Genomic DNA, 27678 nt, shown 5'->3' with positions numbered 1-27678 from the left:
AGCTTTGGTCCAAGCTATTCAGACCTGCTCAGGAGCGTCGGCCCTACTGCCCAGTCTGGGCTGATTCATGGTCGATCAATGATGACTCGGGCTCGTCCCAACTTCCCGGATCTCATGGAATCCATAAGTTGATGCAAGTGTCATTCATGACTGTGCTGGTGTGCTCTAGTCGCATTGTGCAGGGTGCAGACTGCATCCTCCTAGTGCATACTGCCTAGAGTCAGTGCCTTGCGAAGGGATGTTGATGCCCTTGTTGGAGACATGCAGTTCAGACCTCGAGAGTACGACATCCCAGCCTTATCAGAGTGATTCAGGTCCCATGGGTTGTGTACGGTACGTACCTGACTGTAACGACCTCCTTCTGGGGCTTTTCTTTTTTTTTCGAAGGCTATCTTACCTTACCCGCTTCCGCGTCTACTGGCAGGCGGATTCAACTGCCCTCGCAAGTCCCACGCCTCCTTTGGTCACCACGGTCCATTTCGACGCCACCTCTCCTCCTTAAATGTGTCCACCGTCCAGTGTCCTGTAATCTGTTTGGCCTCAGAACCCAACAAGCCGTTCCCACGTTGATTTGATCACGCACGGCTCCACCAGCGGGGATGCGCTCTGAACTTTCCATGTTCTCGGCTGCCCCTTTTTTGTCTCTCTACTGGCTCGGGAGCTCTCTTTCCCAAATCCTAAAGCTTCAAAGGCTCGCGGCCGTTGGGGGTCCCCGAACGAGCACCTCCACCCATGTCAACGCGTGCCATTGGACTGAATTCGTTCACGACCAGCCAGGAACGACGGCCCTTGACCACTGGGAGCGCCGGACTATGATTGTTGTTTGGTCGGGTCGTTGCTCGCTCCACGCCCGGCGCTGAAGCACATCTGCCGAAATTTGCCCCCTTTTCCATTTGAGAGCTCTTCCGCGAAGCCAAGGATTGTGAATAGATTACATGCGGTCATTTAAGATTGAGCTTTCACATGGGAATTGTCGAACCCCAGATATAGATTTGAGCATCTCACTCTTCATGACTCGTGAGGGTCTCGACGATAGGAGTGAGGAAGTCGTACCGCCTGTGGTAGAGTATACTACATACTGGATTCTGCGTTGATACTCTGGATGTGGGTAACTCACGGTCTCCTTTCGGTGGCAATGACTTGACAATGCCTTGGAGAGATCCCGGTGGTCTAGGGAGGGCAAGGATACCACGGGATGACTGCCTATCTTGACTCTGGTCTCTGAGCCTCAAGAAGCCCTAGAGGAGGCAAATCCTGGAGAAGGGACCAGAGGGGGAGAATAACTCCTTCTGAGGACCTTCAGGAGGGAATGATTCGCTCGTGCCAGGGCAATTGATGATTTCAGTGATCATCTTGGTGCTGCATCGGCCATCTGATTCGACGTGGATTGCCGGGGATAATTTGGACGCGAAGAAAAGTTCTTTTTGGGCTGCGTAAATCATCCACTCTTGGATCGTGAGATGCGAATGCTGAGATCAAGCCTGCAGGCATTCAGAGTACTCTCGTGTCTGCGACGAGAGTTGTAGTTCGTCTGAGCTTCTGAAGAGTACCTGCATTATTGACCACTGCAGGTACGGTGATGGTGTGTCTAGTGTCTATCATGTGAAGTGTGAACTGCTTTTGCACCTCCATAAATCATTTAAGGTCAATTGAGTAAACTGATTCCTTCATCAGGGACCGACCCATTTCGACCCTTTCTCTCCCTCCCTCTCTCTCTCTCTCTCTCTCTCTCTCTCTCTCTCTCTCTCTCTCTCTCTCTCTCTCTCAGTGTCTCCTTCCTGCGCGGGGAGTCTCCCACTTGAATACCTCTTTCAAGGGTCAATTCGTAAGAATTTCCGATTCCTGGCAACCTTCACAGGTTTCCTTTGCTTTTGCCTTTCTTGCCCTTGACTTTTGCCCTTCACTCTGCCCTATCCTCCGCTCACTGTCACCAAAATTCACGTTTTACGTCTCGATCTCCGGTCCCCATCTCAGCGGGTTACTTATTCAACTCTCACTCCCCGTGTCCGCCGCCACTCGTTCACATCGGGTTCTCCATTCTCGCTCGGTTTCCACGGTTGCTTATCTTTTGATCCTTTGCCAAAAAGGATCGGCGCTCCTGTAAAGACTAATAGATCGCCTGACTTGCGTTTTCTTTTTCTTCCTTGATCATCTCTCGCTTCCTCATACACCCGTGACTTGAGCACCGTCAGGGCGCTATCCGTGCTTTCGTGGGGGTTTCTATAGCGTCGATTTTCCACGCTCTCTCCCTCTCTCTTCCCGTCGCGATCGCAACGCATGCTTATGCTTATTTGAAGCTGTAAGTATCCGAAAACTCCGCGCGAACCCCCCCCTCCCCACATTCTTTCTAGATCTGGGTTATGTCTACGACACTTGGGAGCTACTTTGAAATTTCGACGTTCAATGGGAGTCGCTCGGTGGATGGAAGTGTATCATGACCAGAGAGTACCTTGTCAGGCGCTGCACAAGCTGCCCGGATCGATACTCGAGGACTCGAGTACACTGCACTGGTGGATCGGAATTCCGTGGACTAATTAGGCCGTATGTTGACAGTCTCCTAATTTCACCCACCCCCGCGCCCAAAGTGGTCGATCATCCAGGTCGCAATAGCAACGAACGGAGGAGAGGACACCTAAAAAAAAAAAACAACACCGATACCATACTGCGACGTTGCGACTCCGTCAAATCTAAAATACTTTCAACGTCGAAAGGTCAAACACGCATGCTAAATATTTATCCACTGGTCTTCGCTTGAGTGGACACTTGGGGAAGGGCTGCCGTGGAGTGAGCAAACCACAATCTCCGGTGATCAGTGGGTTCTTCAAATCATCGCAAAACATGGCGTCTCTGTCCGCCCTTCCACCGCCCTCTCGGCCATCCACAACCCCCCCAACCGCTTCTTTACCTCCCCTCCCAACCGCGAGAGCCCGCAAAACAATGCAAGTACCGGAGGGCCCTCGATCCGCGTCTCCATACCAGCCATCCAAGTTGCGCACTCCATCGAGTCCACGCCCTCCATCCCTCAGCCGTTCCCCGCTCTCCAACTCCAGCTCCACTACCAATTTGACGACGGTACGGTCGGTTTCCAACGGCCGCACACCGAGCAGTCCCGACAAGGCGCTGCGACGAACGATTAGTATCGCTTCATTCCCACAGCCCCCCAAAGCAGCTAGCCGTCCCTCGACGGCCGCTTCCACCATACCGGGCGTACAGGGTCCCGCCGCCGCGGGCGGTGGTGGTCATGCGAAGCTTCGACGGAGAAGTTCTCGCCTGAGTACCGGCACTGTGGCGAGTCATCGCAGTTCCAGACCGCCGTCATTATTGAACGGTAGCGCGGACGGGAATTCGATACAGGTGGAAACACGGGACCCAGATGCGTCCCCGTCGCACAGCCGAAGCTCGTCGACGGGGGGTCATGTTCGACGAGTGTGACCACCTTTGAGGATACGGAAGACTCCGTGGGAGCTGCCAAGGGCGGCAAAACAAAGGAATCTAAGGGAAATGTGATTGTCAGCGTTCGGGTGCGTCCTGATACGAGTAACGGAGGAGAGACCCCGAGAAATCATGGCGAGTGGTCGCTGGACGGCCGTCGGAGCCTGATTTCTCATCGAGGGAAAGATGGGGGTGATTATCACTATGGTGAGTGAAGCGGAGATTTTGACAGGACGTTGGAGGAGATCCCCCCTTGAACGTGTTGTCCTAGCAAGCGTTTCGTTCCTCCTCGCTAACACCCGTATTCTCAGACAATGTCTTCACACCTCAAGAAAACAATGCCAAGGTGTACGACGCTGCCGCCAAGCGGCTTGTGCGACGAGTCATGGAAGGTTACCATGGGACAGTCTTTGCGTACGGTATGACAGGTACCGGCAAGACATTTTCGATGCAAGGCACTGCCACTTCTCCCGGTGTGATTCCGCTTGCCATTACCGACATTTTCTCCTTCATTCGCGAAACGCCGCATCGTGAATTCCTGCTGCGGGTGAGCTACCTGGAGATTTACAATGAGAAAATTCACGACCTGCTCTCCACTTCGGTCACGAATGGCGTTGCGGCCCCTCCGCAAGAAGAGATCAAGCTTCGCGAGGACAGCAAGCGGGGCGTGTATGCGACGCCGCTCAAGGAAGAGATTGTGCAAAGCCCGACTCAGCTACTTCGAGTGATCGCTCGAGGTGATCATGCTCGACGGACGAGTAGCACGCAATTCAATGCGCGCAGTTCGCGAAGTCATGCCGTGGTGCAGATCGTGGTGGAGAGTCGAGAGCGAGTGCCACCGGGGGATGCGCAGGACAAACGGGCTGCGATGCCTCCCGGTGGCGTTCGCGTATCGACCCTCAGTTTGATCGATCTGGCGGGCTCAGAACGGGCTGCTGACGACAAGGAACGCCGGACGGAGGGTGCTCACATCAATAAGAGTTTGCTTACTCTGGGAAACATTATTTCGAAACTCTCCGACAGCAAGGATAAGCAGGGAAACCCGATCGATCGGGATGGTCGACATTTGCCGTATCGTGACTCTAAGTTGACGAGATTACTGCAGCCTGCATTGTCCGGTAATTCCCTCGTCAGTATTCTCTGCACAGTCCAGCTGGTCAATGGCATCAACGCACATTCGGGTGAGACTCTTAATACATTGAAGTTCGCGGCTCGGGCGAAGAACAGCATTGTCAGTCACGCGAAGAAGGCCGAGGAGGCTTACGGTAGTGGTGGCGGTGATGCTGGCAGTCGCGTCCTTCTGGAGCGGTACCGCATGGAGATCCAGGCCCTTCGAGGCCAACTGGACAGTCAAGCCAAGGCGCAGGCGGAGAAGGAGCTCAAGTGGGATGAGCAACAATTCGAAAAGGAGGCTCAGGCGCGACATGAAGAGCAAGTGTTGGAAATGCAATTGGCGCGGACTGCGCTGAAAGAACGCATTGAGCACCTGAACCGCCTGATTCTGAGCTCCAAGTCCACCGGCGTCAATCACCATGGCAATCTCTCTTCCGCCTTTGGGCGTTTGTCCCGAATGTCCTCCACAGATGCGGGTACCCGCTCGCTTCGGTCATCTGCTAGCCAGTCAACCTTGGGCGCGGGCCACTCCATCCGACCGATGTCCTTCATGTCTGTCAACAGCAGTGATCCCTCCATACCATACATCAACGGCTCTTTTGGCAACGATGAAGAGGATGATCTGGGCGAGTTCGGCGATGGCAAAGCCAGTCTGCAGCGGCAGGTTGCGGCACTGCAGGCAGACCTGGGTGACAAGAATCGATACATCTCCACTTTGGAACGGCGGCTCCTGCAAGCCCGTCGGTCAAGTCACTCGCGTATGTCGGCGGGTGTCAAGTCCAATGCCTCGTCTCCAGCCACGATAGCCGAGCATCCAGACATGGCGACATTACTCCGTGAGAAGGACATGGAGATTAACGAGCTCCGCTCTCAATTAGACGATAAAGATCGAATGCTAGCAGCCCTCCGATCAGCTGCCCGCCACCGAGATGTGGCCGTTGTCACGGCCGAGTCCTCCATACCAGAGCTGAGAGTCAAATTGGACACCACATCCTCAAGGCGAAGCAGTACCAATGTTTCGCCTCCGAACGAGTCGAGCGAGAAGAACCCCAGTCCTACACGACGCGTTGCCTCGCTCCGGGTGAGCGAAAAGGACACTGATCGAAGGAAAAGCGTGGACGACGTCTCTCGCATGCTCGACGAAATGATCCAAAGCCGCGTGGAAAGTGGTCATCTAGAGAGGAATTCCGTCGGCCACTTGAAGCATTTATCAACGGATAGCCGACGAGGCTCAGTGTCCGCAGAAGTGCGAGCATTGACTCCCACGCCGTCAATCTCGGTGGAGCCAACACCGGGTTCTCCGTCCAAATCATAATATTCTTGGCTCTCTTCCCTTCCTTCCCTCCCTTCTCTTCAATCTCTCCCACCAACCTGGCATGGCACGTCTTCCTGTTGAACTTTACCCTCATGATGATTTTGTTTTGGGTGGGGAGATTTCTCGAATTTTCTCTGAACATGTGTTTTGCGATTCTTTTGTGGGCGAAGTTGCGCCCTTGTTATTATTAGTAGTGTTTGATTTTTTTTTTGTTGAGTCTCTTGGTTGATCTGATACCCCGTCGATACATTTCATGCGACTTTTTCCTATGATCAGTTCTCTCCTTGACTTTTGAGTCTATAGTGTCTTTTTGCCATTTTCCTGGTCGCCCTTTTCTATTCTATAGCCAATATGTCTTTTCGTGGTGATTGAACTTCCGTCTTCCCACATAGTGAATTGTATTTATTATTATTTCCTCGTATTGTTTACAGTTCATTCGAGACAACACAACCTTTCCAATCCCTTCTTCATGATGATCTTGTTGGGGGTTGATGTACGATGGTCTCATTCGTAATCGGTGTGCGCTATGCATGCGCGCTGTATTAACGTAGAACCGAGAAACACCCAAACATAAACTGCACGCGTGAGTTCGCTATGCATAATTGCCAAATATCAATGTGCCACAGTAAAAGAGTAAATTACTCCGATCAAACGGCCTCACGAAATAATCTCCAGCTCGCCCGTCCTATCCTTCGCATAAACATCCTTCCACCGATCCCACAGTCGCTCCAGCTCCTGCACATACCGTGCATGCAGCTCATCGATGTAGCTATCGTCGATCCTATCCCGGTTCGACTGCTGCATGACAGCGATAGGCTTCCCAACCACGATGTCCAATGGCCGACGATAAGGCATCATTCCAACGTCGTAGTTGAATACGCCGCGCGCATGGAACAGCGGGATCGTGAATCCCATGGTCCGCTTCACCAGCATCTGCACCTTGTGGATGATCGGGTGCTCATCGCCGCGAACCTGGTCGTATAGGTCGTTTTCTCCGAATGCGAGGACGGGCACGAGATCTGCGCCGGTGCGGATGGCCAGTTTGATGAATCCCTTGCGTCGTTTCAGGACGAGTCGGAGTGTGGATGGTTGGGCGTTGAGCGATTCGCGAGCTCCGCCGACCACGATGGTGATTGCGCGGCCCATGCCTTCGCCGTTGGCGCCGCCTTTGTTGAGGATGTTCTCACATGATTCGCGCGAGACGCTGGCGAGGCCCATTGCCATGGCGTACTCGCGGTAGAAGGGGATGCGGAAGTTGGAGTCAAGGGTGAGAAGGGTGTTGGTGATACCCGGGAAGAGCTTGGAGAAACCAAGGGCTTCGGTGGCAAAGGCTGCAAATGCACCGTGGGAAATGATGCCGTGGGGATGATAGCCAAAGATGTACTTTTTGGTTGGTGGGAGGTCTTCCTCGCGATGAAGACGGGCCGGGAAGTAGGATGCATAGATTTTCCAGATGGGCAGGTGACGAAGGAAATTACGCCGTCCTTTGAGCTCTCCCGAGGTGGCGGCGGTCGAGAATAGAGTGATATAGATGAGATAGGGGAGTAGGAGTGGCCAGAATAAGGGTATGGCGCATGTGAAGAAGAATCCCGTTAGGAAAATTGCGATTGTGAGGGTGTGGCAGAGCACGACAAAGGTCTGCAAGCGACGCTCTAGACCAATGTTGAGAGGCGCCCAGTGAATACTGCACAAGAATTAATTAGTATATCGTTGAGGTTGGGGATGTGCTCGAGGCCCATGGTGGATATAGGCAGATAGGCAGCAGGCGCATACCGTTTCGTCTCTCCATTCTGAACATTATTCGAGCTTGTACGGCTAGTGGTGGAAAGCCCATCGGGCTGGTTTCGTGATGTAGTGTGCCCATTCATCTCCGGTAGCTTGGCAATGCAAAGACAGACCAAGTACGAAGAGAGAAGCGGGTGAGAGGAAAGAAAAAAAGGATGAGGTCTCCGAGTATCACAAGAAAGCCTTCGACAATGACCGGAGCAAATGACGTCGGATGCGGCTTAGGTAAGGAAACCGAGGTCCGGCCGGGCTCTCACTCAACTGAGGACCTCTTGAGGAAGTAAGACGAAGGACGGTGACACTGCCTGTGCCACGCCCGCTATTTGTTGTCTTCCTTAGGCACTTCGGAGTATATGTTATGATACCTCATGCCCGAACCGGTCTTGCAATTCGACGGCGCTTTCTCCCCGTCCTACTTTGACGGTCTTCACATGGAAGTACCGCCTGATAAAGTTCGATTACTAACTACCAGGATGACACTTTAATAAGGCTGGAACCTTTTCTCGCCTCAAGTCTCTCAGGAAATCACCCCGCAGTGACAGATGAGCCATGTTTCTATTTTCATCCGTGGGCAAGAACGGATACCTCATGGAATAGTACAGTTACTACGCTATACTCAATATATTATTTGGGATATTATTCTATACTTGTATTAGTATATAATACTATAACACCAGGATTCGCAACCAGCGTCGAGTCCGAGCTCATGCGACGCAATGGCGCCCAACAGGACTCTGCCCAAGTAGCTATATCTTCCTTGTCTTTTCCTCTCTTCATTGGAAAACGAAAAAGCCGTCATTCAGACCTTTCATTCCCATCTCCCATACTCGCCCTCAAAAATCTACCTTCACAATATATCAATTCAACCCGGCTCAATCGAGCGTCAGGCAATGGTAATCTTCCTTCTCTCACCAACCGTTTTCTTTCTTCTCAGTAGGCTAAACAAACCCTCCCTCAGTATCAACTTTCTACTGCCGGACCCTGCCACGTTCATGACAGAATGCGGATGAGGAAACCATACCTCAAAGACAACGGGCCAACCCAGCTATGTGTTCTATGTTCTCGTGCTTTCTGCGCCGACCACATGGGGAAGGAGCAGGGTGTCTGCGAGATAAACCATGAGACATACTATCGTAATCATCCGGCGGATCAGTCACACTTGTATCGGACATATGAGAACTGGGTCAAAGATGAGGAGCAGATGATCATTGATGAGATGTCAGGGAATGAGGAGAATACAGGATGCAAGGTTTCCACTAAGCAGATATGACGAATTTCTTCTGATACAGAATTACTGATGTTGCGTGAATATTTCCAATGAAAGTATGTGCAGTGCACTGTGCTCATGGTTATAATCGACCAACACATCGAGAACTTACTCGACATGACGAAGTGACTACTAGCTAGGGGTTTCGCTGACTAGTTTGGGCCAGTAGGTATGCAGTATGCACAGTGCAAGAAATGGATTGAACTAGGATCTATAGAATTGACCGATTTACGCCTAACACCTCGCCCATGAGACTCAACAATGAGTGCTTAAACAATGCAGCCCGGATATCTATGCTTTGATCATGAAGATCTGATTTTGATATATCACAGTCAGTATTTGCACAGCCACACACAGAGATTCGAATAGACTAAAGACCATAAAAGACCCTGCACATGGACTTACCTCGTTGAGCGACTTGTCATCCATGAGAGCGCGCTTCTTCTGTGCAATATGCCGCCCGCGGAATACTTGTCTACCCATTGGCCGGCGCTCGCCCAAGGGGATCACTGACACTGTGGACACTGCAGTTCCCTCCACGGTCGCCGACTTCTCGTCAGGAGAAGATGCCCGGCGCTTGGACTTTGTTTCAGTGTCGTCATCGTCTTCCTCTGCCTTTCTCTTCTTGGACTTCTTTTTCTTCTTCTTATCGGATGATGAGTTGTCGGTCTCGTCGGATTGAGAGCGAGACTTCTTGGAGGACTTTTTCGATGACTTGTCCTTGGATTTCTCCTTCGACTTGGACTTGGACTTGGACTTGGATTGGGAAGATTCCTCGGGAGCCGATTCGGTGTTGTCGGCAGAATCACTTTCACTGGTCGCATCCTTTGATTCTTTCTGAGTAGCCGGTTCTGGTAGTCGTTGAAGCTTTTCCTGGGTCAACAGACCACCGCGCACAAAGCGGACCTCGGGGAACTTGAGCGCCACGTAACGAGCGAGGTGTACGTCGTCTCTTTTCCGTTGTTCACGACCCAATTCCTCCTCACTCTTGCCATTCAGCCGACCCAGTAGTCCTTTGAACGCATCCAGGCCGGTGGGCTGACCTTCGCGGCTCAAGCGAGCACCCAGGCCAAGTGTGTCATCCTTGAGCGTGACTTTGATGTGGTTCAAACTGGCCGCAGTCAGGTGTGCCGCATGCGCTGCGTCCTTGGCGCCCAAGCGATCACCAGGGGTCCAGCCCTGAGCGCTCATGATTTTGTGGCCGAAGCCGGACGTCGATCGGGCCCATTTCGTGTTGTTGGGATCATGGGAGATCTTGGTTTTGCTGGGAATGATTCCGATCAGTTAGCCATGAACAAAGAGTGTCTAGATCGCATGAACAAGACTGCCTACTTTTTGGGTCCGGCCAAGCCCATGGCTGCTGGGTGTCAAGAGAGTGAGGTGGGGGTTAGAACAAAAAAAACGGACAAGACTTTTGTACTATTTAGACGGCCCGGAAAAGCGAAGGTTTAGGGAAAAAAAGATTGTCGAGCACGGCGGTGCTGAGTCATCTATCGATAAGTCCACGGATCGTCCAAGTTCCAACCATTGAAACTTGGGCTGGATTTCCCCGCGTCGATTGGCTTATCGTCTCCTCTTATCGCTGGATCAGTTTATCGATATCCGATAAGATACTCGCATGTGCCCTCCGCAATTTGGGTCATTTGGTTCAGCCACATTTCGCATTAGCGGACTGGACTTCATTATCATCAATCGGAGCCGTGAGATCATACGAACAGTCTTTCGCGTTCCCCCGATTTTCATGTTACTTGCGTCTTTCATGATACGGTGGAGATAGTGGAGCAATTGCTGATCTCGACTTTGACGAAAGATTCACATGGCTGAGTAACATCAACTCCATTGATTGTTGCTGGTCGGACAAGCTGAGGCTTAGCCCTCCCGTGCGGATCACAGACGTAGAAACCCTGAGCACAATCCAAAGAGATTCTTGCTCTTGAAGGCGAGGCCATGTTCAACTTCCGTGTCCTTCGCCGAGAACAACCCAATCGCTCAATTGCACTGCAGGGGTCCGATCATGTCTTGATATTTCATCACAATGCGGCCGACGAGAGGTCAAATACTGCCCCGCGTTGTCAGGTTGAATTCTCGGAAACTTCTTCTGCAGATCTCAAGGGGTTCCGTGCCTTAGGTGCGGGATATGGCACTCTCGGCCTTGTTACGCTCAATGAAGATGTATTCGTGTGCGTGATTACCGGTGCATCGCAAGCCGCGACTGTTCGCCCCGGTGAATCCGTGGCCAGAATTGACCATGTAGACTTTTGTACGTTGTCTGCCCCATGTTCGGACTGTGGATCAGCCACTGTACAGTGGTCTCTAACGAATGTATAGATTGTCTTAATAGAGCTGAATATGAGATGGGCCAGGACTACGAAAGTAGCTCTCAGTTTGCTGTCGATGAGCGCCCAGGGGCAGACGGAAAGGAAGTTGTTACTGATCACCCATTTCTGGCCTTGAAGAAACTTCTGGGTGATGGAAGCTTCTACTACAGTCTCGATTTCAACTTGACGGATCGGCTACAGGACCGGTGAGTTTAAACCCTGCAGACTTGGTCCGGCGTCATTGAACGGTTTATTTCATGAATCTGACGAAGTTGTACAGTGCTGATAAAGTAACTGCATTTGGTATCGATTCCCTGGATGAGGACATGCTATGGAACTCCTACATGATCAACCCTCTCCTTCTGTTTCGAAGTAATCTCCCTCCGGAGGATAAGGAAAAGCTTGATCATTCTCAGTTCCTGACTTGTGTTATACGCGGGTTCGCCAGTACGCTGAAGATTCCCGCAACGGTGTCTATTTTACCTCGAGTGCGAACGAATCTTCCGGCTCTCCTCACAATTATTTCCAGACAATCGTCTCGCCGTGCTGGTACGCGATTTAATTCGCGAGGGATCGACGATGACGGCAACGTGGCCAACTTTGTCGAAACCGAGGTCGTGCTCTGGGTGTCTCCAGGCATTTGTTTCTCGTACGTTCAAATCCGTGGCTCAGTGCCCATCTTCTGGGAACAGACGCCAGGTTTGATCCCTGGCCAACAAAAGATCGAGGTGACTCGCTCGTTTGAAGCGACGCATCATGCTTTCAATCAACATTTCGAGACTCTTGCACTGGAATACGGAGCTGTGCATGTGGTCAACTTATTGAGTGAACTCAAACCTGGCGAGGCGGATCTCTCAGCCAGATATCGTGACCATATTGCTCGAAGTTCGCTCAGGAAAAAGAACGCGCGAGAGAGACCGGATCAGCACAGTCTGTTACGAATGACAGATTACGACTTCCATGCGGAAACCCGGGGGCCCGCTGGATACGAGGCCAGTCAATCAATCAAGTACGACTTGGCTGACTCTCTAGATGGATTCGCATACTTTCTTTCCGATGACAGCTCCCGCTCGGTTGCCTCGGCTGTTGACAAGGAAGATGCGGCCAGTAGCTCTGCGGTCTTGCTGCAGCAAGAGGGGGTCTTTCGAACAAATTGTCTCGATTGTTTGGATCGGACCAACCTCGTTCAAACAATCATCAGCGCAATGGCACTGGATGCTTTCCTGTCTCAACAGGGTGCCAGACTGAGTTCAGATCTCCAAATGCGTCATTCTACCTTGTGGGCTGACAACGGGGATGCCTTGTCGAAAATTTATGCTGGAACTGGGGCTCTTAAATCTTCCTTCACCCGTCACGGGAAAATGTCTCTTGCTGGAGCCCTTGCAGATGCTCGGAAGAGCGCCACTAGACTCTACGTCAACAACTTCACAGATAAAGCCCGCCAAAAGACCATTGATCTGTTGTTGGGCCGACTTACGAATCAGATTCCCGTTCATCTCTATGACCCGATGAACGAACTGGTGAGCGAGGACCTTGACCGACGTGCAGATGAATACTCTACGACCAAGAAAATACGCATATGGGTTGGCACATTTAATGTTAATGGCCGCGACGAAGGGCCGGGCGCAGATCTTTCGTCATGGCTGTTTCCCAAGGGGGATGAATCTCAAGAAGACCCTGCAATTTTCGCCGTAGGATTCCAAGAGATCGTCACTCTTAGTCCCCAGCAGATCATGTCCACGGATCCGAGCAACCGAAAGGGCTGGGAACAGGCAGTGCAGAATTGTCTGAATGAACATACGCAGCAGAAGGGAACGGGCAAGTATGTGTTGCTACGCAGTGGGCAGCTCGTAGGCGCCGCCTTGATGATCTACGTCAAGGCGAGTGCGCTCAAAGTTATCAAGGATGTGGAAGGCGCTGTCAAGAAGGTACGGCACGACTCTGGGCTTCTCGCCACTCGTCTTTCATTGACCCAAATCTAATACCTCGATAGACTGGTCTTTCAGGAATCGCAGGAAACAAAGGAGGTTGCGCGATTCGATTCGACTTTTCGGATACGAGTATTTGCTTTGTGACTGCGCACTTGGCGGCCGGTTTCGGCAACGACGATGAAAGAGATCGCGACTACGAGACTATTGACCAAGGACTTCGATTCCAGAAGAGCCGATCTATCGCGGATCATGACTGTACGATCTGGCTCGGGGATTTCAATTACCGGATTGGGCTGGGCAATTCCACAGTCCGAGACTTGATCTTGCACCAGGACCTGCAAAAGCTTTATGATAATGATCAAGTGAGTAGCACACCCTTGGAAACGCACCGTCAGACGGCTGCTCAGGATCGTATGCTGACGGGTTGGGACCAGTTGAATCTACACATGTTGGCTGGCAGAGTCTTTCAGTACTATTCTGAGGGCCTCATCACATTCCCACCGACCTACAAATACGACGTTGGGACGGATCGCTACGATACATCGTAAGAAACCTACACGCACCAAGAGAACATTTCAAGTTAGGCCTTCCAACTTGCTTACCTGTCTCCTTCCACTCTAGTGACAAAGCCCGCATCCCCGCCTGGTGTGATCGAATCCTTTGGCGAGGAACCGGTCTGCGCCAAACACAATATCACACTGCCGACCTCAGATGCTCAGACCACCGGCCCGTCTTTGCCAAATTCGATTGTAAAATCGACGTCGTCGACCTGAACAGAAAGGATAACCTGAGACGCGAGCTCTACAAAGAACGACAGCGCGATACCCTCCCGGTTTCTGTTGATCTGCTGGATTTCGACGAAGAAGACAATTACACCCAGGGTCCAATTGCTCCAGGTCTACCGCCCGCGAGCTCGGATCGGTCTCGGTGGTGGCTTGATAAGGGTGAGTCGTTGGAAATCGCCCCCTTTTCTATATCTTGCTATTTCGTCCCTGCCCCCCGTCAAGTACTCACTAACGCTCAACGCAAACAGGCGCCCCAGCTAAAGCCGAAATCCAAGCCCCGAAACCCGACTTCGTCCCCAATCCCCTCCGCAAATCAAACCCCTTCTCCGCAGACACCGAGCCGGACTGGATACCCAAGACCCAACTCCAAGAAAAAAGAGCCAAAGCACCTGCTCTCCCCGAAAGAAAACCCGCACCGCCTCCTCGACGAAGAACCGCCGGACCTTCCAGGGATAATGATCTTTCGACTTCTACTTCTCGTTCGACATCCTCTTCGTCTCCTGTTTCGTTGTCTCCGAGATTGGAGAAATTGAGGCTGGACAAGTCGCCGCCCGCGGTCCCTCGGAAACCGATTTCGTTGAGCTCGCAGGTGACTGGTTCTCGGTTTTCTTCGCCTGCTTCTTCCCCTGCTTTTGCGTCGGCCGGGTTGGCGAGGAGTTCGACTTTGCCGAGGGATTTCGAGTCGAGGAGTGTGGGGAGAACAGCCGGTGGGGGAGGTGGAGGAGGAGAAGAAGAAGAAGAAGAAGAGAAGAAACGAGGGTCGCAACTGTCGGACGCTAAACGATCGGATGATTTACTAGGTGATGCCGCTGGAGACTCGATTGGGTGGAAGCCGCTACTTCCTCAGCGATGAAATGAGGACTGATAGAGCGAAGACGATTTCTCTCATGTTGCATATATCTGATGAAGGGGTTCCCGCCGGCTCTTGTTCAGTTGCTGAAGTTCCATCTGGAACCGCACGACAATAACGAGCATGCAGCCTTGAGGCGACTCTCTCGTATCTCGAGAATTATACAATCCACGTAAGAAAGCAATTGAGCAAGAGAAATTTTGAATTCTATGTAATCTTATCAAAACACAACAGGGGTATTTCGGAGTAAGCGACATGACATAAAACAGACATATAATCATTAATCACGTTCGAGGCATCCCCGAAAAGAACAAAGGACAATGTATGTCAGCACCCATCAAACTTGCGCCCAGGACCCGAAAATTTTGGTGCCCAGGCGCTGAGAGTGGACGCGACAAAAGTTCAAGGGGATTTTTTTGAGAGGAGCGAGGGATGAGGTTGCGCAATGATGTGCGCACAAACGGGAGAAGTGTACGTGGGACATCAGGAATGTCCCTTTGGCGCAAATCCTGGGTACGGAAAGCCTTGCACTGCATGACCCTGGTAGTGGTCCAGACGTATACGCATGGATTGCTGGATTCCCCGGCTAAGATACTGGCAGGCATGGTGGAATGAGAAGAACAGGAGTTGCCGGTGGGAAGATGGAGCGAGGTGAGTGATGCACACCATAAGATCTCTGGCCACGACGACCCAATGGATATGGTTCAGCCTCCTCCAGCAGCAGGGGCAGGAGGATCAGCTTTTTTCTCCGCCTTGGGGGCCTTGGGTGCCTTCGGGGGAACACGTCCACCGAGCATCCATTTGGCAAATGAATTTGGTTCCGGTTTCTTAGCTGGCTTTTTGGGAGCTAGAACGGGAGGTGGCTTAGTACGAACGATCTCGCGCATGACGAAGAGGTTGGCCTTTTTTTGGATCGCATCTAGCATACCTTCGGGTTTCTTGGCAGGTTCCGCGGCTGGAGCTGCGGGCGGTGCTTCCTCCTTCGCTGGAGGAGCTGGGGGTTCCGCAGGGGGATCCGGATCTTTGGGTTTCTCTGGGATTGGCCACATGTGCATGGTAACGGTCCAGTCCGGTTCAACCACGGTTTCCCAGATCTGCGGGAGGATAATGTCGCCATTAGGACCTTTCAGGTCGTAGTGTCCATCAGCCACATGCGGCCCAATCACTTCGATGTGCGAGAAGGCTTGCTTGATCAAATCTTCCATGCCCTGCACAAGTTACTTATTAGAAATCTGATTCTTGAAAATTTTGCGCTCAACATACGCTCACTATTCGCATGTAATATGGCGGGGCATATCACCCACGCCGTCAATGAGAAACACAAAGTTGGACTCACCTGCCATGTAGCACACAGATCAAACGGAAAGCTGAATTTCCTCCCAATGGCGTCTTTGAATTTGAGCGGCTTCTTCTTCTCGGGAGGAGGTGGAGCAGCAGCAGCGGCCGCTGCCTTGGCCTCTTCAGCCTTCTTGGCTTCCTCGGCTGCCTGTGCCTCCGCCGCCTTCTTGGCTTCCTCTGCCTTCTTGGCCTCCTCCTCGGCTTTCTTGGCCGCTTCTGCAGCGGCGGCTTCGGCAGCACTCTTGACAGCCTCCGCGGCCGCTGTCTTTGCAGCTTCGCTGGCGGCGGCCGCCGCCGCTTTCTCTGCTTCTTCTTTGGCGACCGCCGCTGCCTCCGCCGCTCTTTTCTCGGCATCTGTTCGAGCCAAAAAGGCCGCTTCCTCGGCGATTTTCCGGTCATGTGCAAGCTGCTGCTCCCTTGCCAGCTTCTCTGCCGCCTCGCGCTCAATAGCAGCCAGGCGCGCCGCTTCCTTGGCTTCGCGCTCCGCGCGCTCGTCCATGATCAGCTTTTCCAGTCGCGCAATGGCTTCATCCTTGGCCACGTCGGCAGGCGCGGGCGCAGGTGCAGCGGGAGGGCTGGCGGGGGCTGGTGCAGGACTGGGAGCCGCAGGCGCGGGCGCTGGAGTTGGGGCGGGAGCCGGCTCAGGCGGCTGAGACGGAGGAGGGACCGATGGGTAAGGAAAATAGGATGGGGGGACCATGCCCGGCATGATGGGATAAGGGTTGAGATACGGGTTCTGCGCATAGTGCATCATCTCTTGATGGAAGGGCGACCCCGGATACGGGGTGGGTGACATGTGGCCGGCGAGATGGGGAGGCATGGGCGGCTGTCCCAGGCCATGAGGATCCATGCGAGGATGATGGGGTGGACGGTGACGATCGGGCCCATAGAATCCGTGCATTCCGGACGTGTGGGAAGGAGGATATTGTCCGTTGTACGGATAGGCCCCGGGGCCGTAGGGCGGAGCGCCCGGATTTCCATGGCCGAGTCGCACTAGTGAATCTGAGGGGAGGTGGCCGTTGAGATGGGGTGGGAATGGAGAGGCGTGTCCTGAGACAGGAGGATATGCGCCATAGGAGGGGCCGGAGGAGTTGCTGTGGGCATAGCCCGGCGGCGGCGGCGGCGCCTGCGGCCACCTGCGATCTGCGGGCGCACGTGTATAATGACCGGGGTAGTCTTCAGAATCTGCACTGTCGGCGGACTCGGCGGACTCGGGGGAGGGACGACGGCGCTGGCGAGTCCCATAGGACTCGCGAGACTCCCGTTCAGGCACCATCCGCCGACGCACTGGATTGGGGCGGCCCGACGCGGAGCGCGAACTGTGGTGCGAGCGATTGCGGTGCGAAGTCCTTGGTCGAGACGCTGAATCAGACGGTTTCACTTCACCCGGATATGACAGATAGGCCCACTCATTATCATAGTCCTCGTAGTCATCCCTTCCCAGATCTACAAGAGAACCCTCTTCGTCCGACGGAGAATCTGAGTCGCGCGAGTCCTGGGGGTCGATGGAGATGCTGAGCCTATGGTGGGGGGAGGAGACACCCGGGTTAGCACCATGGAACGGCGCGTGGAGAGCGTTTGAACGAGGGGGGGGGTGTGTTCCAACGCTGAAGAATGCGAAATGGGAGGGGGAGGGAAAGCGTGAGAGGGGCGGTGAGAACGGGTGCCCCGAGCTTTTTTTTCGCCTTTCCCGTCTAGTTATGGTCCAGTCGAGATGTCATAAACATCGCATCCAACCGGTGGCCACAGACGAGACAGAAGGAATGGAAGAGAGTGAAAGAATGAGAAGCGGAGGAAATGAGAGGGCAGAAGAACAGGACAAGAGGCAAGTTGGGCAACGCAGTCACTGAGCTGGAGGGGGAGGATGTCCTCGCCCAACAGCCGGCCGGCGACGAGGAAGGGTGAGAGGGAAGAGGAAAAGAAAAAACAAACTTACGTCATAGAGAGATTGCAAAGCTTATCGTGTCCAGGGAGAGGAATTCAGTTGACGATAATGAGATTGTACTGCAAAATTAACCCTCTTCCCCTCTCCGGAAGACTTGCATGCACCAAGTGAGGAGGGAGAATTGGGGACGTGCGAGAAGAGTGGCGGTGATGAGCGGAAGAAAGAAGATGGGAGGGGAGAGAAGAAGAGTGGAGTAAGAAGGCTGCGACGGAGTCGTCTGTAAGGCTGTCGGTGATGAACCGTCTGACGAGGTTTCCGCGATGGCAGATGCCTTTGTCGTAGTGGGGCTCACGATGTTGCTTTTGTTGTTCGCTGGGTTGGGCGCTCGCGGCCACTTGTGTTCCGTCGCGAGACAAGCTGGTGCTACTCCCCCGGACGGTCTCCTTCTCGTCCTCTCGTCGTCAGTGTTTACAAGGATCAGGCTGGGCGGACGCGGGGACAAGAAGAGACCTCGCATTTGACTGGCCCCGCGCAATTGAGGCTTGAAGGCTTGAGTGTCGTATGGATTTAAGTTGGCGAGAGAGGTGGGGGTGGGAATCCGGCGCGTGTATACGTGAATGAGGATGGAAGTATCGGCGTCCGCGTGTGTTGGTGTCTGTCCAAGCAGGAAAACCTCCTCCCCCTTGCAAGACCGGCAGGGCTGGCACGGATCGCGATGGACCCAGGACCAGATGTGAGTGGATGATGGATTGTTTTCCGAGATCTTCCTGTTGCTTTTTGCACGAACCAGGAATGTGGTTGCAAAGAGCCCAGAGCCGGATAACGGGGGGTCCCTCAGATGTCTCTTTGGGAGTGGAATGAAGGCAATTGGAGTACTCGATACACTCCCGGTGCAGTCGACGACTACAGTATAGTAGTACACTACTCCCTTCGACTAGGCAGGACTCGCAGGAGAGACACAGTAGTCGACGAAAATTCAATCGCGCCGTGGCAGTGGTTGAGCCGCGATGGAAGGTATCAACTGTGGATGTGCGCTGAACAGTGTACAGTGTACACGAGTGTACAGGGTACAGTGGCTGTGAACGGGAAGACCTTTATTGACTCTCGTGATCATTTGAAGTCCCGGCGGTGGTCAATGTTTGTTGTGTCACCTGAGACGGGGGCAGGGGATGGGATCTACGAAAAGAAATGAAGAGCGAGAATGTGTGGACTTGACGAGCGGAATATGAGAGGCGAGAGAGTCAGGAGACCATTCTGGGACGGAGCTGCTGTCGTTCTCACGTGTCTGCCTGACAATCCGATGTGTCACTTTTTGGTTTTGATTTTTCTTTATTTTCTTTCTCCTTTGCCTTTACCCTCTCTGGTCGGACGAGAAGAACGACAGGAATCGGGTCGGGTCCCCACGACTGGACAAAAATTACCAATTGGGCTCCGATTGGGCATACAAAAGCACGAAGTTGAAGAGATCGGGAGAAGAAGAGGATCGCATGGGAGATGCAGTGAGCCAATCGCAATGTTCAGGTATGCCGATCAGATTTTGGTCAGTACTGAACTATACAGTCTACAGGACTTCAGGTAGAGGTCGATCTATCTCGATTGTTCTTTTTTTTTTTTTTTTTTTTTTTTTGTGCACAGGCGTCTTGAGCTCGCGATGAGAGAGAGGCTGTGCTCGATGAATCTTCCACGTTTCCCCCGGTTCACCTCATCGTCATACCAAAATCAAGATCAAGGTAGCACGACGACTAGGACAGGACACAGAGGACTTGCGGTAGAAGTCATCCGGATACAAGACGTGGTTCCTCCTGTGAACGCGGGTCAAAGATTCAGAGGGAATTCGAAGGGAGAAAGTGGATTAGACTAGATGTTGATCCAGTCCAAATGACAAGCATACACATCCGCCTCTCCTGGTGGCCCATCGTCGAGTCTAGAAGCAACATGAACCTCTCGTCCAGACCTTCACTACTCCCCTGCCTGGTGCCTTACAGCGGGTGCGGTCTGGCTCAAATTCAACCTGGTGGCGAATGATGATAGATGAACACGCCATATACTTACGATTATTGTTATTGTTATTATTCTACGGCACCTATTAAATCCAAGTGGTGCCCATCAACCCTCCACGGCGGCAATAGTCTACTATGGCCGTCATCAACCGTTCAATGTAAAGAATTCTCTACGAGAAGCCCTAATAAAACCTAGCGACGAGCGGCCTGATATCATTCTGGGCTAATCTCGATCACTTTTACGGCGGCCCGATGAAGTTTTTTATGGATGCCCCCAGCACACAGGTGTTATTGTACTTCCCATGGAAAGAATATCAACGGTCATGATTTTGTGCAAAACTGCTGACTGCGAAAATATGCCCAGCATACAAAATCAATGTCTGCCGTCTCATGCGATCAAGATTCAAGTCAGGAACCTTAGCAGAGTGCCTCCGCCCGATTCTGGTGTCTCTGGCCTGCCTGCTGCCCAATGGCGCCCAATCACCAACCCTGGTCGCAACCTGGAAACATCGCGATCATGTTGACGAGGACAAAATGGAGAGTGAACAAATTTTGGAAAGTGTCTGATCATGCTCAAGATGCAAATCAGACTTTGCAGTCGCAGATGTGCACAAGCCGCAACAGGAGTCTTTCTCCCATACACCGGTACTTAGTACTTACCTTACAACATAGATAATTACCTACATCGGTGAATCCTCATACTATAGAGTACCACAATGCATGCTCAAAGCCAAGATATGACTTCCAAAGGAGAATGAAAAAATAGGACAGGAACCAGCCTTGCCCAAAAAGCTTGAGGTAGGGTCCAGGTAGTTCTCCCACCTTCATCGGAAAGATGTGACTCACAGCGGAGACACTCCCCTCGACTGAAACCGTAACTAAATACCGTGCAGGGCCACTGGCAAGTTGCGACGGCTGTACTGGAGAGTAGTGAGTACATGACTAGGAAGTTGAAGTCCACAAGTGGGTAAACGCATGCATATGCCCAACAAGTCAACCCAACGTGCATCGGGTACAAATCCACCGCGTGCAGCAAGAAAGCACCAGTCAGCCTGCAACCCAGTGCTGCCTCTCCCCAAAAAACACATACAGTAGTACGAGTTGCGCCGGTCTTGTGAGCCAAAATTTGAGCCTCCTTTCTAATTTCCCGTGCGAGTCCGGGTGGCTAGTAAGGTCGGAACGGCGGTAAATTTGGTTGTTCTAACTTCTCTGCCTCTTGCTTTCAGCTCCATCAGCAAGAAGTGGCCTTTCGTAAAAGAGGGGCGCGTATAGCCAGCTCTTTTCAAAATGTGGAACGTCGTCTTCATGATCCACAGGGTCCGCTTCACGAGGTCTAGAGCGTACTTTGTAACTTGATGATTGTTCACTTAGTGACTCTAGGAGTCAGCAACTGACAACCTAACGATAATTTGGTAATCGCGCGAGTCTCCAGGCCTGAAATTGGGCGAAGAACTCCAGAGGCCGGTGACTTTTTGCGCATTTCATCCTGGGACGAGCGAACTGACGAAAGTATCTGAAACGAGTCCAGAAATATTCTGTCATGTGGCAGCTAAGCCGATCTCATCAACTCCATTTATCCTCTGCCTAGTTCTCGCGCCCCTACGGAACATCGTCACCGGGCAGGCATGGATCCCCCGCAGACTCACACGACGGAATGGAACAGGCAATGAAGTGATCTTTTGAATTAGGGTATCTGACAAATAAATTGCAATTGACATGAATGAAGTTTTCCCCCTGTTCATTCCCCGTCTGTTGGCTTTCTCTTTGTTCTAGAGGGGAAAATTGTCCTCCCTATTTAACCGCCGAGTAGCGGTTGAGAAGCTCCTTGGCTGCAATCAATTCTCCCCGACTTGACACCCAATTCTGATCGTCCACCGAGCGGGATTGCACAAGATGTTCCAACCGACGCAGCGCAAGATCCTTGAGCTGTTCAATAGTACGCCGCGAAGGCACGGCCGGATCAGCCGAGCTCTCGGGCGCGTACTTGTTTTCGAGCACGTGGGAAGTAGCCTATACGCATCAGTATACGCATGAGTATACGCATCAGTAGACTGGACTCCTGGGAACGGAGACAAAGCCTGCAAAAAAAAAAACATACCATTGCCAATCCGTAATATCCTCGCAGATAATCGTCACAAAGCTCGATGCTACGACAGAAGTGTTGAACAGACTTGCCAGCAAGTCGACCTGCATCGCCTTCGGAAGATGAGGAGCAGACATAGAGCAATTCACCCAGTCGCGCATGAATCTGCAAGGAAACAGGTCAGTTAAAGCCCCTTTTCTCTTCAATGCCAGGTGAGAAAGAGATGGCATGGCACGTACGTTCCAGGAGTTGGGAGCAATCAGCAAAGCTTCCTCCATACTGAAGATCGCCTGTGCGCCCAGGCCCTGCGACTGGTATAGGTCGGCCAGCTCTACCCAAGCCTCGGCGTCAGTAGGTACAGCATCGAGAAGCTGGATGAGAGCAGCAATGGCATCTGTGGGCCGCTGTAAGGACCGAAGAAGAGCGATTCGGCGTTTCATTACTGGCTGATATGAGCATGAGTACCAAGTCAGTCCGAATCCTGTGGCTTGGAGAGGTACTCCCATTGACAATTCTCACGAGACCATGTAGATACTGACCACATTGACGGGTGTTTCTGAGAGAATCTTCTCGTATTCGGCCAGACACTTGTCCAGAGCGGCCGTGTCTTTGGCAGTCGCTTCTTGATACAAGCCGCGAAGACCCATTACTCTTTCATTGGCGGGCCCGAATCGCTGACTGAGTCGATCGAGACATTCTTGCGCAGATTTGTCATCACCAGTCTGTAGACAAGCCAGAAACAATTGTTCAAGCCGGCTGTATTCCTCCACTGTATCCCGCGAGACTTTAGCCGGGATGTTGGTGCTCGGCGCAGTGCCGTGGCCGAGAATGGCGGGAGCCTGCTGTGCCAACTTCAGAGCAGAGAGCACATCGCTTCCATTGACATCGGTCCCCACAGAGCCACCCATCACGGACAGATGAATTGATTTCGCTCGCGGAGGGTGGGGGTGAGACTCGTACTGTGATCTTATCTGGTCAGTGCGGTCACGGATTAAGGGGTCGCGAGGAGTGTCCTTCGCAGCTTGTGTGACCGAAGTGAATGGCTATGCACAAAGGAAGTCCTACCTAACTTCCCCTTAGATCTCGTTTTGTAGAATATCAGGGAATACACGCGGCTGGATAACAATCGCGTAAATGGTGGTCGCTTTAGAGTGACAATCGACAATGGTGGAGTAACTCCGACAGCTGGGGGCCGGAGATTAGCTGCGATACGCGATCCCGTGATCCTTATCGGCCAGAGTCAACCCACTCCCCCGGAGCTCCCCACGTCGAGTCGGAGGTGACGGTGAACTTGGAGCTTTCCATCTTTACAGCAAGCTGCATCGACGGGCGCATAGACTGGATTGAGCATTGTGTACAGCGTGCTCCCTGTGAATATTGCCACAGGATTTGACCCACGTCACCCTTAGCCCGGTCAGGCCAGTCGGGCCGCGCCAGACACAATGTAGGTGATACCCCGAACGAGCCACTTTCGGCCGTAGTCTTGGCCATGGGCCTCTACCGAGTATTGACAAGCATTGCAGGTTCGAAAAGTCCCTTTATGACCTCATCAAAGGCCTTCGAAGCCACAAGGGGGCCGAAGATGAGTACGTACAAAGTTGTCTCCGCGAGTGCAAAGCGGAGATCAAATCACAAGATATGGGTGAGCTTGGCGTGACATTCGGCTTCTGGTCTACGCACCTTGTACTGAATTTCGAACAGACAAGAAGGCCACAGCTCTATTGAAGTTGATATATCTGGAGATGTTCGGCTACGATATGTCTTGGGCCTCCTTCCACGTCTTGGAAGTGATGTCGTCTGCCAAGTACCTCCAGAAAAGAGTGGGATATTTAGGTGCGGTACAGAGCTTTCGTCCTGACACGGAGGTGCTCATGCTAGCGACGAACATGCTGAAGAAGGTCAGCCTCATCTAAACGCTCTCTGCGACCTGAGATTGTGTTTTATTTCCCGGCCTTTGTGTGGTTGCGCATACGCTAAACTTCGAATTCAGGACATCGTATCACACGGTATTCCCTCATTGTCACTTCCGCTGGTCTCTTTGCCGCATATCATCACACCGTCACTGGCCATGTCGCTGCTGCCCGATGTTCTTTCCCGACTTTCCCATTCCAGTCCCACGGTCCGAAAGAAATCGATCGTATGCATTTACCGCTTTGCCCTAGTATACCCAGAAGCGCTCAGATTGGGATGGCCCAAAATTCAGGAAAGGTTGATGGATGAACACGAAGACAGTAGTGTCACCACTGCAGCTATTAATGTTGTTTGTGAATTGGGGTGGCGACGCCCTACCGATTTCCTCCCATTAGCACCGAGATTCTTCGAGCTTCTCGTCGACAGCGGCAACAACTGGATGGCCATCAAGATCATAAAACTTGTATGCATTTTGAGCTCTTTTACTTGATCGTAGGGGCATTGCTAATCTCATACCAGTTTGCGACATTGACACCCGTGGAACCGAGGTTGACGCGCAAGCTATTGCGCCCATTGGTCAATATCATACAGACTACGACAGCAATGTCTTTGCTCTACGAGTGCATCAATGGCATCATTCAAGGCGGCATTCTAGACGGCGAGGATAATCTACAAGAAAGAGACGAGGTCGCTAGCCTTTGCGTTGGCAAGCTCCGAGGAATGATTGCCATGGATTCGGATCCGAACTGTAAGGGAATCAATTCTTCGACTTGTGGGCGATTTGCCAAACTGACTTTATGCTTCTAGTGAAATATGTTGCATTGTTGGCCTTGAATCGGATCGTCGCGACTCACTCTTCACTGGTCGAGGTGCAGCAGGATGTGATCATGGACTGTTTGGATGATCCAGATATCTCTATTCGTCTGCAAGCCCTGGAGCTCGCCGCCGGGATGGTGTCTAGTGAAACTCTGCACGAAGTGGTAGACCGTCTCCTGAATCAGCTTCGCTTGGCTACACGAACACTCCCGGCTACTGCTGACGCCGGGACCACCGTGTACCCTGAAGGGGAAGACGGAGAGGAAGAAGGCGAGGGATCTCATCCAGCCGCGAACCCTGCAGTCGTTATACCAAATGACTACCGTAACGAGATCGTACATCGGGTACTTGACATGTGTTCCCAGAACAACTACTCGGAGATTGTGGATTTCGAGTGGTATGTCAGTGTCTTGGTTCAACTCATTCGACTATTACCACCTTCGGAGGCGGAGGATGCCTGGTATAACACAGCTTCGGGCCACGAAGCAAGTGCGAAATCTAAATTGAGCACCGCTTTCCGAATCGGATCTGAAATTCGAAACGTTGCGGTACGTGTTAGAGGAGTGCGACCAGAGGCAACACGCGCCGCCGAATCCCTTTTAATCATCGACAACCGGTCAGCCTTCTTCCCCCTAGGCTCTAACGCTGGCGATGATGTGCTGGGTCCCGTTTCATGGGTTGTTGGTGAATATGCGACTGAGTTGGCCTCTCCGAGTCGAACCCTACAGTCGATGATCGACCCATCGAACGTGAATCTCCCGGCGTCAACGCTCCAACTCTTCCTGCAAGCCATCCCCAAAGTCTTTGTACAGGTGAACAGAGATGCTTATCAAGCAAACTCGTGGAAAACCCAGACCACTCTTCTGCTTGCGCGGATTGTGGAGTTCCTTGAGGCCCTGGCAGCTCATCCAGATCTTGATGTGCAAGAACGAGCAATTGAATTCCTGGAAGTCCTTCGCCTGAGCGCCGAAGCACTGCGTTCTGATGTCGAGGAAATGCCTTCGCTACTGGCCACTGTCCTTCCCAGTCTTTTCGAAGGCTTGGAACTCAACCCCGTCGCTCCCACTGCCCAGAAGAAGGTAGCATTGCCTGCGACTTTGCTTCTAGATGAACCAATCAATGATGATCTTCCAAATTTGTTCCAAAGCGCTGGCACTGCATTCTTTGAAACCGATCAGCGCGGTACTTTGCAAAACTTCTACCACGTCCCCGATCTGACCTCTGTCCCTACCAAGGCTGCCTCGGCCATATCTTCTCTGGAAATGTACACTGAACCATCATATCAGAACACTTTGAGAGGCTCTGCGGGATCTCCCGCCGCCACTGAGAGGCGCAGGAATGAACGCAGTGAGCGTTATAAAGATGATCCATTCTACATTGCGTCCATGGGCGGACGCTCCGATTTGTCGACGTCACCCCTTGCGGATGGGAACGCGCTGGATGTTGACTCCATCCCAATTATCGACTTACAATTAGACCCTCTACAACCCGATCGTGCCACGCGTGGATCAACAGGCACACGTCGGAGCCGACGAAAGAAGTTGGAGGTTGCGGCGGACGAGACCTTCGGCGCTAGCGAGACCTCCCCTTTGACAACCCTACAGAGTCCGCATCTCTTCCCCCGAGCGCCAGACGATCGCTTCTCACGGTGGACTCCAGCGGTCTTGGCAGTCTGTCTCTTTCAAGGGACGACAAGCCCGAAACGTCCACAGGACAGGGCGACGATGGGGACCTGGAAATGAAAAAGGCGATGCGAGAAGTTGAGCAAGTGCGGTTGCGTATGCAACGAGCATCAGAACGCATTGAAGTCGAAGGGATACCCAGCGAGGGGATGCTCGTCAAGAAGAAGAAAACGAAGAAAAAAGTGGCGTCTACTGATGATGCCCAACCGACTGAGGTGAAAAAGAAAAAGTCCCGACAATCCAAGGAGAAGAAAGACAAGTCTCTCAAACCCGAGGGGGGTAACGGGATTGAGACCGAAAAGACAGGAGAGGAAATGCCTAGGTGACACGCAGACCCTTCCAAGGTTCCCTTTCTATAGGTGTACGATTGTGACGGTGATCTCAACAGACATGTGTCATCTACAAACAGCAGATTCTCTGTGAAATAAATGCCTTGGATCGTCGAGTGGAGAGAATGCTCAACGTAGAGGCAGAGTTCAAAATAATAGTAGATAAGTGTGGTACTAGAGACCTTGCAGACGATACCAGCTCGTATGGAAAACATAATACAAGTTGAAAGTTGACGGAGAGCCTCAAAGACAAGGAAGTGCGAGCGAGACCGTATCCATGCTTATTTGGTGATCCTCGACGCTCGAAGAAATGAGGCTAGACTTGTCCTGTCGCGGGAGGAGAAGGGATATCGCCATGAGTAGAACCGACGCTGCAATGCCGTGTAGAGCCGAGGGTATCTTTCTGCATCATTGCGATGGTGTATCGATAGTCATAGGGAGGGTAGAAAAGACCGTGCGTTACTGATTTATCCAGTGATTCGAGTAAGCATCGAGGCCAGTGTGTCCCAGATCTGAGGGACGATTCTGAACAGCTCGAGGATAAGTCCACCACAGACGACGAAGGCCAGAACCACTGAACGATGGAAATAAGGTGTGTTAGTGAAACTGATTAGAGTAGTTGTTCAAGGCATACTGCATTTATCGACTTACCAAGCCAGCCTGTGGAAACTGGAGACTTGCTCTGCTTGGGCTTCGCGACAGTTGGCCCTCTTCCGCGCTTAGCGGCTTCGCTCTTGGCGAACTTTTCGTTTGCACGGCGTTGTTGGGGGGTTTGCGCCTGGATTGAGTCAGTCACATTAATCTTGATGATAGTGAAGGGTATAAGGAAGCTGACCAT

The 27678-nt window shown here is 52.3% G+C and overlaps 9 protein-coding genes across 9 annotated transcripts; 4 read left to right on the top strand and 5 right to left on the bottom strand.

Annotated features, from left to right (window-relative positions):
* Nucleotides 1-2838: 2838 nt before the first annotated feature.
* Nucleotides 2839-5860, top strand: N7539_008134 (putative kinesin family protein (KipA); the record flags this gene model as incomplete). The annotated part of the gene is made up of 3 exons (XM_056937734.1): nucleotides 2839-3292; nucleotides 3355-3639; nucleotides 3744-5860. 3 exons carry the CDS (start codon nucleotides 2839-2841, stop codon nucleotides 5858-5860), a joined length of 2856 nt encoding a protein of 951 aa, XP_056786826.1.
* Nucleotides 5861-6517: 657 nt separating this feature from the next.
* Nucleotides 6518-7728, bottom strand: N7539_008133 (uncharacterized protein; the record flags this gene model as incomplete). The annotated part of the gene is made up of 2 exons (XM_056937733.1): nucleotides 6518-7544; nucleotides 7634-7728. 2 exons carry the CDS (start codon nucleotides 7726-7728, stop codon nucleotides 6518-6520), a joined length of 1122 nt encoding a protein of 373 aa, XP_056786825.1.
* A 1001-nt stretch (nucleotides 7729-8729) lies between these two features.
* Nucleotides 8730-8915, top strand: N7539_008132 (uncharacterized protein; the record flags this gene model as incomplete). Its single annotated transcript, XM_056937732.1, has 1 exon — nucleotides 8730-8915. The coding sequence occupies one exon, from the start codon at nucleotides 8730-8732 to the stop codon at nucleotides 8913-8915; it is 186 nt and encodes a 61-aa protein (XP_056786824.1).
* Nucleotides 8916-9203: 288 nt separating this feature from the next.
* On the bottom strand, nucleotides 9204-10267 carry pxr1 (telomerase inhibitor/ribosome biogenesis protein PXR1; the record flags this gene model as incomplete). Its single annotated transcript, XM_056937731.1, has 3 exons — nucleotides 9204-9224; nucleotides 9318-10176; nucleotides 10245-10267. The coding sequence occupies 3 exons, from the start codon at nucleotides 10265-10267 to the stop codon at nucleotides 9204-9206; spliced, it is 903 nt and encodes a 300-aa protein (XP_056786823.1).
* A 592-nt stretch (nucleotides 10268-10859) lies between these two features.
* Nucleotides 10860-14799, top strand: N7539_008130 (SacI domain and endonuclease/exonuclease/phosphatase family protein; the record flags this gene model as incomplete). Its single annotated transcript, XM_056937730.1, has 6 exons — nucleotides 10860-11172; nucleotides 11241-11436; nucleotides 11511-13158; nucleotides 13224-13705; nucleotides 13783-14105; nucleotides 14195-14799. 6 exons carry the CDS (start codon nucleotides 10860-10862, stop codon nucleotides 14797-14799), a joined length of 3567 nt encoding a protein of 1188 aa, XP_056786822.1.
* A 701-nt stretch (nucleotides 14800-15500) lies between these two features.
* Nucleotides 15501-18075, bottom strand: N7539_008129 (uncharacterized protein; the record flags this gene model as incomplete). The annotated part of the gene is made up of 3 exons (XM_056937729.1): nucleotides 15501-16004; nucleotides 16133-17654; nucleotides 18071-18075. 3 exons carry the CDS (start codon nucleotides 18073-18075, stop codon nucleotides 15501-15503), a joined length of 2031 nt encoding a protein of 676 aa, XP_056786821.1.
* Nucleotides 18076-21810: 3735 nt separating this feature from the next.
* On the bottom strand, nucleotides 21811-23010 carry N7539_008128 (uncharacterized protein; the record flags this gene model as incomplete). Its single annotated transcript, XM_056937728.1, has 4 exons — nucleotides 21811-22029; nucleotides 22118-22267; nucleotides 22342-22548; nucleotides 22642-23010. 4 exons carry the CDS (start codon nucleotides 23008-23010, stop codon nucleotides 21811-21813), a joined length of 945 nt encoding a protein of 314 aa, XP_056786820.1.
* A 616-nt stretch (nucleotides 23011-23626) lies between these two features.
* On the top strand, nucleotides 23627-26837 carry N7539_008127 (putative AP-3 complex subunit delta; the record flags this gene model as incomplete). The annotated part of the gene is made up of 6 exons (XM_056937727.1): nucleotides 23627-23744; nucleotides 23804-24000; nucleotides 24093-24476; nucleotides 24533-24761; nucleotides 24821-26499; nucleotides 26547-26837. Coding segments are annotated over 6 exons (2898 nt in total), but the record flags the coding sequence as incomplete, so codon positions are not given.
* Nucleotides 26838-27307: 470 nt separating this feature from the next.
* Nucleotides 27308-27678, bottom strand: N7539_008126 (RAMP4 family protein; the record flags this gene model as incomplete). Its single annotated transcript, XM_056937726.1, has 2 exons — nucleotides 27308-27414; nucleotides 27492-27678. 2 exons carry the CDS (start codon nucleotides 27676-27678, stop codon nucleotides 27308-27310), a joined length of 294 nt encoding a protein of 97 aa, XP_056786818.1.

Source organism: Penicillium diatomitis (genome assembly GCF_028827545.1).
Source record: "Penicillium diatomitis strain IBT 30728 chromosome Unknown utg000012l_segment0_segment0, whole genome shotgun sequence".
Classification (NCBI taxonomy): Eukaryota; Fungi; Ascomycota; class Eurotiomycetes; order Eurotiales; family Aspergillaceae; genus Penicillium; species Penicillium diatomitis.
The sequence above is the reverse complement of the archived record's forward strand: the minus strand, read 5'-3'. Positions and strand labels throughout refer to the sequence as shown.